The sequence below is a fragment of the Chanos chanos genome, chromosome 2, assembly GCF_902362185.1.
Source record: "Chanos chanos chromosome 2, fChaCha1.1, whole genome shotgun sequence".
Taxonomy (NCBI): domain Eukaryota; kingdom Metazoa; phylum Chordata; class Actinopteri; order Gonorynchiformes; family Chanidae; genus Chanos; species Chanos chanos.
The window spans coordinates 50,421,156-50,432,301 of record NC_044496.1 but is presented as its reverse complement, the minus strand read 5'-3'; the positions used below and the strand labels follow the sequence as shown (position 1 = coordinate 50,432,301).

Genomic DNA, 11,146 nt, shown 5'->3' with positions numbered 1-11,146 from the left:
CTGTAGTAACAAAAACCTGAATCTGTCTAGAATTTAGCACAGATTTGCACAGAATCAAAAAACAGCCACCCAGTTGATCTCTGGCTTATACTGCAGACATTTCAAAGAGCAGAAATAATTTGTAATCTCTAGTAGTTTGTCGAAAAAAAGTATTTAATATTTAGTCCCCCTATATGTTTAATTTTTACTTCTCAAAGTAACTTTGAACACAGTGGTAATTAAAGCTGATCAGATTCTTGTGCTGTGCTTGGCCCACGAAACAGGTCAAAGTCATTCTATCTTTGTGACGCCCTGATCTTCTGTTGAGACGCTCTGCGTTGATTGATGGCCTTGGTGGTAACGCGTAGTTTGCGAGTGCGCAGTTGTCGCAGCCTCAGCTGCAGGTCCTTGGGGATCTTGCCGCCTTTAGCCAGAATCTCCCGAAGTCTCTGTTTGGGTGTCTTGGTGAGACGGAAGTCACAGATGGTGGGATGGGGCTCATAGTACACCTGGCACTTGCGTGTGACCGGCATATAACCCTCCGCGGTCACTGTGATCTCGTATTCACCCGGATTCAACAGCCGCCAATAATCTCCATCGGAGGCTACGCCAGGAACACATAAAAGATAAAAGTTATTCTTATAATTCAGGTGTTCTCGATAATGACGAAACAGGTATTCGGATCAGTACATCTTACACATACTATATTTCATTTGCAAGTTTTTTTTTCTCTGAAAAGAGGCACAAAACAACTATCAAACTGAAGTTCAGCAGTTTTTAACCCTTATGATCTGGCAGTCTACTGACTATAATAGCTGAGTTTCAGGATACCAACATTACTGTGCTTCTAGCGAGACACAATTGGAAGAAATGAAGCCAAGACGTAAACCCTCCTAACAGCGGCCTTATATTATGTTACAGCATTACAGCAACCAATTTTTAGAACAAATAAAACAGAATGAACCCCCCCCCCCCCCCCCCCCCAAAACTTTAGAGCACTCTCCTGCATCATCACTTGACTGCATACTGCAAAATGAACAGCTTACACACAGTTCACTTTTGTGTTTTAAAGTCTTAAGGAGAAAGAGCTTACCTGATCTGATGTGGTGATCGATGCTGTCCACTTTGATAATGGCATCAGGAATGCCAGCCTCTGTTTCTTTGTCTGTCACCACTCCTTTGATTCCCCTGTGCACCTGCAGTGTATTGTATTTTCACAGCAATGTAACTTTATCTAGTATATGCATATACTGCAAGTCAGACTATAGGAAAAAAATATATGTGGTAGTCTGATTCTATTACAGGAAGTTAATTTAACATATACCTGTTCCATGTAGGTTAACAGTGAGTCTTTATTGTTCACCCACTCTGCTGGCAGCTCACTGGCATGGGGAAATTTATCACAGGACAGCTCAACAGTCACCTCAAAACAGTTAGTGTGAAGATAGCTGAAATCATTCATGCCTATAAAACACACAGAGGGTGGGCAGAGGTCACTATCTACCACTGACATGGTCTGAGTCACAGCGCGTAGAGCTCATCTCCAGAACTGCATTAATATTTCAGTTCGAGTTAATTAACCGAATGGTCGTTATTATATGACTGGAAAAGTGGGATGACTTTATAGAGAACGATCAGTTTAAAAGACAGGGCGCTTCTGTTCTCTCTGGGTTATAGATGTTCTCTGTAGTCGGAGCTAGTACTCACTGCCAGGCACCGTGTGCCAGCTGGCACCATTGATGATGTTATTGTGTCGCAGGAAGTCCACATAGTGGCAGGGTCTGCGGTCTGGGTTGGACATGACATGATTGGTGCTTGCATAGACGGTGGCGAGCCATCGGAAGAAACTGTCGTCAGGCGTGGGGGTGTGTTCGCGCGGGGCCCAGTCCCGTGTCATGTCGAAGGGGTAGGTGACTACCAGCTCCCCCCCATGCAAATTGGCACTCAGCACAAATGGGATGTTCTGCATCCAGCTGATGACTGCTCTAGTCTCAGGGGCCACCTTTTAGTGATGTGGAAATGAAAACAGCTAATTAAAATTGATGTCTTTTCATAGGGTGCAGGACTGTTTTTGGACTTTCCGTCAAAGCTGTGAAATTCGACCCTAATATTATTTCTGAGGATATCTTGGTGTTTGCCCTAGAGATGAAGTTATGTGAACTGTTTGAACTGTGTTGTGTTCAACAGTGTTATTGTGTGTAAGCTAAGTTTAAACAAGAGCAGTGTTATTTTGGTAGAAACACCTTGAAGCTGGACACTTCATTTCCAAAACAAATTAACACAACACAAGCTTATCCCCCCCAAAGATACTGAAATAAGCTTACATCTTCATCGTCACGTTTCAACACAAATTAGAGACTGCCAGAGACTGACATTATACAAACAGAGCTAGTGGAAAATCGGTTCAATATGGCAAACAAGCCACAGTCTCTAAGTTGCAAAATCAGTTCAAGCAGTTCAGTAAAACTGAACAGCTTAAATAATCCTCATGGATGCCTCTTATGGGGTTATTTATCACAACGGGTCACTGAGTCCATGCATGAACAACTGAGAGCATATTCGTTGTATCTAACAAAAACGCTGATTAGCTGAAGTAAAGTGACATCCATAGGCGGTTTAGTGTTAGTTGAACACGCGGTCGCGTCCTCTTTTTTTAAAATTTGTTGAGCCACGGATACTTACAAAAGCATCCTTTGAAGTATATTGTTCTGGAATGGGGAAGTAGTGGTTAATCAGTTTTGATTTATCTGTCTCCAGTTCGATTGCATCCCACATCACAGTGTTCAGGTCGGCAAAGTTATGATTCATATCAATCCCCTCCCAGCTGTAGCGACCGAGTGCCCAGCCAGACAGCTCTGATCCCTGTGGACGAAGGGAAAACCACCCCAGTTCAAACGAATACTCTCTCATAGAGCATTTAACAGTTTGTGGCTTAGGAAATAGCCCATTGCCTTTGCGAAGGAAACATGCTTGACCCAGCAATGGCTGACATGAAAACCCAAAAGCCCAAAACCTCTTTTGTTTAGTCTTAAAATGGATATCACAAATTTTTTTGCAGAATTGCTCTCAATATATTACATTTGACACTTTGGACTTTAAAGATAATTTATTTGTTTTTAAGAGTTTGTATCAAGTTTGATGCACATTATGTTATTAATGTAACAGTCTTTTACTTGCACTTAATCTGTATGACACTATCTATGCATAAGAGTTGAGATACAATGAGAATAATGCATTACTCTTGTGTACATGTTTTATAAAGTCTTTCCTAAGAATCATAAGCATCACTACATCCGTTACCTTCTTATAAGCCATCTCATAGCCATCTGGGTTCATGGAGGGCAGTAAGTGGATACGTGTGTCTTTCACAAGCTGGACAACACGCTGGTTTCCTTTTTTGTACTCCTGACACATGTACTCCATCAGGTTGAGTAACAGCTCTCTTCCAAGCACCTCATTTCCATGCATGCCCGCTACATAGCGGAACTCTGGCTCTCCTGCAGAGGGCGCCAACAGAGGCATTGCTATTAACAATAAAACCCCAGAACACACACACACACACACACACACACAACAACAACAACAAAAAACACCCTACTCAATTAAACACTACTGCATGGCATCATAGGAAAATTACTGGCCAACTGAATGGTAAATGAACAATTATAAACACACTCTAAATTTAAATTTAAATTTAGATTGTGTTTATAATTTAAATTTAAGTTATGGATAAAATTCCACCTTTATCATTTTTAGACGTCAAACCTTCTTTCTTGTGCTTTGTTCTTTGTGCGCATACATTTGTGGAATGTTGTGAAGGCATTGTTTTGAATGCCTCTCACAGAGAATTCCTACCTCCTGTTGATGGTATGCACTAGCAGAGGGGTCAGAAATCTGGCACCCTGTCTCGATCGACTTTGTAAAGCTGCTCAGTGGGGAATATAGAGGCTTCAGTTAAGAGGCACAACCCTTAGCCCCTCACTGGAGAAAAGCAGGACTAACTGAAATACTGCTTGCAAAATTTTTGTGTGCCTTGCTACACACCACGCTCATCAGAAACCATCTGCTTTATACATCTGTCATTGAAAGCTGTTTTATTTCACTCATTCTTTTCGACAGTCCTGCAATGATTCAGAACTCTGCAATAGGGATTGATGGTGAACAGATCCACTGCTACAATGGAACAGAATAACTTTACTTGGAGTGGCTTTTCCAAGCTTGGACCCTTTCAAGACAAGTGTATGCTCAAGTCTCAGTCCCACTCCTAACTTTCCAAAATGGCCACACTGACTAGCTTAGAAAAATAAGCGTAACTCAGCAGCGATGTGCACCGCACGGTTTGGTGCAAGTTTCGGGGGGGTTTTATTTATGTAAATATTTATCTAGCTCGTAGATTAGTTCCTCTCGTCAGCAAAGGTGAGCATAAACTGAGTCTGTGTGGACTCAAAGAAAAGCCTCCTTTTGGTTCATGATTACAGCTCTGAGTTGGTTCCAGTTACTCTTCCATTATGGCAAACACACGATCCATTCAGACGTAGTCCTCAGAGCTATCTGGATTTTTTTTTTTTAGCCCTTAGTGCGGTACCGTTAGCAATTTCCTTGCGCACATGAGTGAAAGAATTGAGCACAGAAAATGGCTGAACTGTGACCTCTGGTTTGACTGCAGAATTGATGCACAATTGACGCACGCTGATGAGAACCATGTGTCTTGAGAGTCCGTGGCTGGTTCACATGGAGCGTGAAACCACAGTAGTGACATGTCCTTGGACAGCAACTTCTCCACATAAACAGTCCAGTAAATACCGAGGATGTGTCTGCTATTTTATTTATTTATTTTTTTCCCTCCACTGTCTATTTTTTTTTTTTATTGTTTTGTTCCTGTTTTCAGTCAGAGACAGCTCTGACATTGTTTATCATGGGAAAAAAAATGATATGGCAGTGATGAGGATGGAGGATGAAGATAGCTTAGCCGTGATGTAGTCACAAGCAGGGACAGAGTGTTGACTCTGAAGTTAAGAGACCGTGCGCAGTGGAAATAAAATGGTCTTTTCAGACTGTGTGCCCAGTAAGCTATATGCATTAAAATTTTACTCTGACTGTATGGCACTAGATTCTATACCCAGAGTAAAAGGACTGTATTGATTTCTCTTTGTAGACACTGCCCTGAGCGATGAAAACAGCCGCTATGCCAAAGGAACTAACTTGTGTCTGATGTCCTGCAGCGTGACTTTTCTTCATGATGTCTAAGGCATAATTAATGAATTAGATCAAGCTAAGCATATTCAGCGAGCCAGGGCTTTGATCCTCCTGTGAAATGGTCAATTATTTCATAATGTCGACTTGAAATGATTTCTTTTTTCTTCTTCTTCTTTTTCTCAGTGTCCACACACTGGCTGCTCATCTAGACTGGCAACGGTGGCTCCAGCTCCCATTATAAATCTTGGCATGTGTAGACCTCTCCACTGCCAGGGCTGGCAGACCCCCTCACTGGGGACAGACCCCAGGCTCGCAGGCCAAAGCAAATACTCCAGAATCCAGGGTAAATGCAAAGGACCAACCCGAATGCGTAGTCAGAGAGTAGAAGTCCGTATACAGTACCAGTTTCATTGCTATGAGAAAGTTTGAGGTTCTCAGTTCGTGCTCCAACTGCTCTTATTCATTCTCTAAAACCACAACACTGACAACATTAAAGGGCAATAAATCAAACTGAGGCTTTGATTTAATAGAACACTGGTTTTTAAAACATTCATGAAATCTGCCTTTAGATCCTCTTTACGATGATGGCTGCTAGTCCATTTATAAAACAAATGTTTAGTATACGCGGGAGACTATTCTGTCTGTTATCCAGACGGCAGTTGATTTTTATGATAATTACAATCTAATGCTCTGGCAAAGGCGCAGTTTGGTGTTCCTTACAGAACTGTTGCTTACCAAGCTCGTGCTTGCCTGGGTTGTCTGAAATCTCCATCACATAGAGCTTCAGACCTGCATAGCTCTTTCCAATGCTGTAGATACGGGTGATGTTGGGGCATGCCTCATTCACAGATTTCATGAGCTGGACAAGAAGAGAAAGGACAAGGTTGCACGAGGAGGATAGCTAGGATTTACAGAACATCTTGAAATGCTAAACTTATTAAGAGTGCGACTACACGTTTTATGAGAGTATTTCTTGCCCAAGTAACTTCTAAAAAGCCAAACCAGAAAAAAAAACCCCCCAGGAAAACCCGAGTACCCAAGTTCAAATGATTGACAACTCTGAAGGTGTTCTATAATGAAGCGTCAGTCTCTTCTCTTGGCGTATTAATTGTGCTTTGCACTTTTGTGTTTCTCCTAGCGTTTACCAGTATTCATTTTTCACAACTAAACATTTAATCTTTAATTACTGTTTAGCCATAATTTATCTTGTTATAGAGTAATGTGGGTAATGGCAGGATAATAAAATTCATTCCTGTTGGAATGGATATATTGTCGCTCTATATTCCCCTGTGTAGCATGCATATGGAGATTATATGGTATGTGTGGGGGGGCTTTGTTTACCTGTGTAAATGTTAACGTACCCACTTTTATGTAACAATGCTTAGGTTCACTGCAGTCTAACTGCGGCCTCATAGTAGTTTACTGAAGTGAGGGAAAAGGAAAGGCCTAGAACAATATTTGTTTTCTGGTGAGGCAGCTAAACCTCAGACCACAAGAACAAGCAATCTCACAGACTGTCACTGTCAATCAAGTGGACAGAGAAGAAAATGTAGGAAGGGATGCTTTACGGAGCGGCCGCTAGCTTTAAAAAAAAAAACACGTGTTATTTCTTATTCTTCTTGAGCATGTGAACTGGAATATGAATATGCAGGAAGGATATGTGACCCATAGCCAGGTCTCGTTCAAACTTGGTTTAATATACAAACTACTTTAGAAAAAGTACCTTCCTCATCTCCTTGTAGTTGTGGTGTCTGAAGTCCAGTTTGTCCTGGATGACCTGCTCCATCTGCCATGGGTATATTTTGTTTGGATCTGTAAATGAACGCAGTGGACAAGCTGAGGACAAGACTTGGGTTTCTCATCATAAACTTAAAATGTTACTTGAAACGTTTCCAGTTATTTCAGTGAGTAATAAAAGCATTGTGCTTAAGCCATTATGCTCTCTTAGGACTGCATGCTCTTGGAAACATTGTAATATGAATATCATTTATGTCAGCTAAGTAATAAGTAATATTACCTTCGCTGCTTTAGTTATGATGTGATGATGTGTGTCTGTAGACTGGGATGATGGATATGTGGTCACTCATTACTGGAGCTCATACCTGGAAGAGTACAACCCAGCACCTCTGCCCTCAGGCATATCGTCCCGTTCTTATACCAGGTCTGTGGGTTAATGCGGATGTAACGCGCCACCGCAGGCTCAGGAAAAACCGCCAAGACCGGAGTCTCCGAATCCCGGTTTCCTTCAAAGATCTGTCACACGTGAACATTCTTACTGTCACCAGTCAGTTAAGCTCAACCATACTCTTCCTTTAACGGTCCATTTGCACAAGTCATCGCGACGCTAAGTGGGAGCTGGCAAAGTTTTTTTTTTTTTTGTGCCAGTTTGTGCCCAGAGAGGACACACTGCAGCGGAACAGTGATGAGCCAGCAGTGGGCAGGACTTTCTCTGCAGTGGAACCACTTAACCCTGCTTTCAGCTGCCAGCAACTGCCTCCAGTCTTTATTACAGCCTGTAAGTTCCTGCCAGAGCTAACTGCACTCTATACTAAAGGAAATCTGTGGCAAATATGATGTCATGAAACTCAAGACACTAATGTGTGACTAATCCAAATGCATTAGAAGAAAAACAACCACTAAACCCCCCCCCCCAAACGTGCAGTTTTTTTTGTCTAATTTCATTCTGTCCTTGAAACTGAAATTTGTTCAGACTGATTGATTGATCACGGCCTACAAAGATGAAAACAGGACTATTCACTCCCATATGTAACATTTTAGACATTTATGTTTTGTGGCAAATTTACAGCGTTAGACAATAAGTAGCGACAGACTTACTGCTTCTTTCGTCCCGTTCATACAGGGCTTCCACGAAATGGAGTCATTACTGGTCTGCACCTTATAGGTGTGGACCCAGTCCCAGCTGTGCTTTAAAAATGACACAACACTTATATATTGCATTTCATTACCTTCTGAGTGTTGCTCGTTATTACGTTACGGTTTACAGACTGAGTAATTATTTTTCTGTGGTACACTGCACATAGTGATTTTATATAATATTATCAGAAATAAGCTGGACGGTAGTCGTGATTATGAGTCAGTGTGATTATTGATGTGCTGACCTCCAGATGGAACTGCGTCCCTGCAGGATGACACCTGTAAATCGTATGAGCCTCATAGCATCCACCTGCAGCCACTGTTTTTTGTCTTCATACCGGGCACACCAGGCACCATCGTAGATATCTCCGTCCTCTATTCCAGACTGCGGGAGCGAATGAACGGTTACTCTGGCGCTATTACATGTACTTGCATCAGAGCTGGACAGACTGCTCCTTTGATTTTGGAACTTTTTAAAATTGTCTTTGGGCCTCTCAACTTTAACCTCACAAAGTTTTGAGTATTACACTTAACTCTCAAGACAGTGTAGTTCTACAAAAGCAAGAAACCAAACAAATCCAAAAGGCAAAGCAGTATTTTGTCAGCCAGAAGACAAAACGGAAATTGTTCATATTCACTGACTTAGAAATGTATGTCTACCTTTCTAAGCTTGCAACTAAAAACTGTCTTAATACTTGTTCATTTTCTTCCGTATTTTCCCACTGGCTGATTTTTAATGTGAAGGAACCATGGCATTCCTGAATTGGCATAATTTTTAGGAGATGTAATATTGTAATCAGTTGATTTGAAGAGGCTGGAAAGAGTGTTGTGGCTGACCTGGATGTTGAGTCGGCCCCTGTGTGGTCCCAGGCCCCTGCGCTTGAAAGAGGAAGCCTGCAACTGTGCATCCTTGACCCTCAGAGACTCCAGACCCAGAGGGGGACACTCTGAGAGGGGTGAGTGAGAGGACGAGTCATAAACAGATACTATATCAATCCTAATTTAAACACAAAGGACAGACAGAGAGGGGGAAAAACGTTCTAAACACAGCCTCCAGAATTGAGGTAAGAACCAGACCTCCACTGTAGATAGTGAAAATCATCAGATAGAAGATGGTCTTCCATCGTAATTACAGAATTTCTTCTCTATAACTCAGGACAGAACAGAAGAGAAAAGAAAGAAAAAAAAAATCGTTACAGAAGAAAGAATGTTAATGCAGGAGTTCCTGCACAATGCACTCTACTTAAACAGAGTTTCTTAAGATCTCTCGTTTCAGCTGAACATTTTCATCGAAAGTAAGTGTTACAGTGGTGAACATTGACTTTGAGGATAGCTGCTTCACACATGATACACTGACACTCATCCTTTCAATACTACACATAACAGTTAATGTCTTTTCCCTAAAGGCTTTAACTACCGAGTATGTGAAAGGTTCTTCTGGAAATCTACCAAAGTATCACAAGAAAGTGCTAGAATTAGTTTGATGTTTTGAGGTACATCCCTAAACGAGACAGACAAGGGAAAAAAAAGGGTAGAGATGGAGAGAGGAAAGAAGACCCACAATCCAAAGTTTTTTTTATGGCCTCTGCAGCTGGTGGTTCATTGTTTGAGGCATTTGACTTGGTCCGTCGCCTGTCTAAACACTGGCTTGGCTGCCAGGGCTTTTAAAATGTCCTCTAAAACCTTTGTACCCATTTACCTTTGAAAGCTAGTGAGTGTCTGTTTGGTGCATTGTCTGTCTGTCTTCTTCCCTAAACTCACAGTCCAAACCTTGTTAGTGAGTTCTCTTCTTCTCTCCCTCTAGTGAATGCTAATTTACAGAGCACTGCAGAGAATTTGCCAAACATTTATCGCAACTAAATAATTCTTGGTGGGGTACTATATAAATCATGTGCAGATCATTTACATAAATAGAAAACCATTTAAGGAATGTTGTTCATACATAATATGCTATTTGTGTCAAAACAGCAGCCAGTACAATTGCATTCACTCAGAAAACTCATAATTTCTGTACAGGCTAGCAATATACTGGTCATCGATTGACAAAACAGGTGCTAGCTGTAATTTCAAGATAAAAAAAAAAAAACTCATATAACATCTCTTGGGATGTGAAATTTTAAATCTCCGGATCAACACTCAGTATTCTCTTGATTGTGAAAAAACAACTAACTGCCAGCTCAGCAAAAAAAGTATGCACAGACTTTTTAACAGAATCCTTAGAGAACCTCTTTTAAAACTCTTCCACCCCCTCCCTCCCAAAAGACACTCTTGTATACACATACTGCTTCCTCCGCTAAAGCCACCCCTCCCCTCCAGACCAAGGGTCTCAGGCCCCACAGAGGAAATCTCCTGCAGAGAGAGAGAGGTCCCTGGTTGTGGTGAGAGCTGCTTAGACTGGGATTTTCTGGAGGAAACTCAAGATTTAGTGTAAAACCAGCATGGTCTTACCTGCAAGGGGGCATAGCTGCAGAAACTATAAGAAGAATGGCCATGGAATTCTGTAGTCCACTGGGCTATTGATTATGCACAGACCACAAGCAGAAACACCAACACTTGGTTGTCTCTGTGTGTTAATTTTGTGTTGCTCTAGATGACTGCTTTTTTTTTTTTTTTTTTTTTTTTTTTTTTTGCAGATCTACTATTAGATTGCACCAAAAACAAGTACCTAAGTTTACATAGAAAAAGTTGCCAAACTTTATTAAGTGTATTGTACTAGAAATATATTTCACTACAAGTCTGGCAAACGCAAACAACAAAACTTGTGTGTCTGTGAGCGTAAAAGCCTACTGAATATTCATGCCATCCAGTCACAAGGACCTTTTTCATCTTCTGCTTGAGTCTGTACCACATAGACCAAGTAGCCCTTGGGAATCAGGTGGTAATTAATGCTTAGTAAGCTGTCATTGTTATTGCACAGTGAGCTAAATTGGCAGCACATAGGGGCTGGGGATGTGCGTGTGAAAAGCTGAGTTTAAACTGGTTTCATTCACATCTCCAGCCACTATACGACAGGAACATTAGAGACACTGAAAGCTATGAGATTTCTACATTTCTGCGGTCTACAGATTTACATATACAAAGCGTATATACAGTATGG

At 41.4% G+C, this 11,146-nt stretch overlaps 1 protein-coding gene across 1 annotated transcript in view; it reads right to left on the bottom strand.

Annotated features, from left to right (window-relative positions):
- Positions 1-275: 275 nt before the first annotated feature.
- Positions 276-11,146, bottom strand: part of cpxm1b (carboxypeptidase X (M14 family), member 1b) — a 38,028-nt gene continuing 27,157 nt past the window's right edge. Inside the window, exons 3-14 of the mRNA XM_030765500.1 lie at positions 8,887-8,996; positions 8,295-8,434; positions 8,011-8,095; positions 7,278-7,428; positions 6,899-6,987; positions 5,911-6,034; positions 3,280-3,476; positions 2,662-2,841; positions 1,687-1,981; positions 1,304-1,443; positions 1,073-1,175; positions 276-583 (exon numbers count right to left, since the gene is read on the bottom strand). Of these exons, the coding sequence (XP_030621360.1) occupies positions 276-583; positions 1,073-1,175; positions 1,304-1,443; positions 1,687-1,981; positions 2,662-2,841; positions 3,280-3,476; positions 5,911-6,034; positions 6,899-6,987; positions 7,278-7,428; positions 8,011-8,095; positions 8,295-8,434; positions 8,887-8,996 (1,922 nt within the window). The remainder of the gene's footprint in view (positions 584-1,072; positions 1,176-1,303; positions 1,444-1,686; positions 1,982-2,661; positions 2,842-3,279; positions 3,477-5,910; positions 6,035-6,898; positions 6,988-7,277; positions 7,429-8,010; positions 8,096-8,294; positions 8,435-8,886; positions 8,997-11,146) is intronic.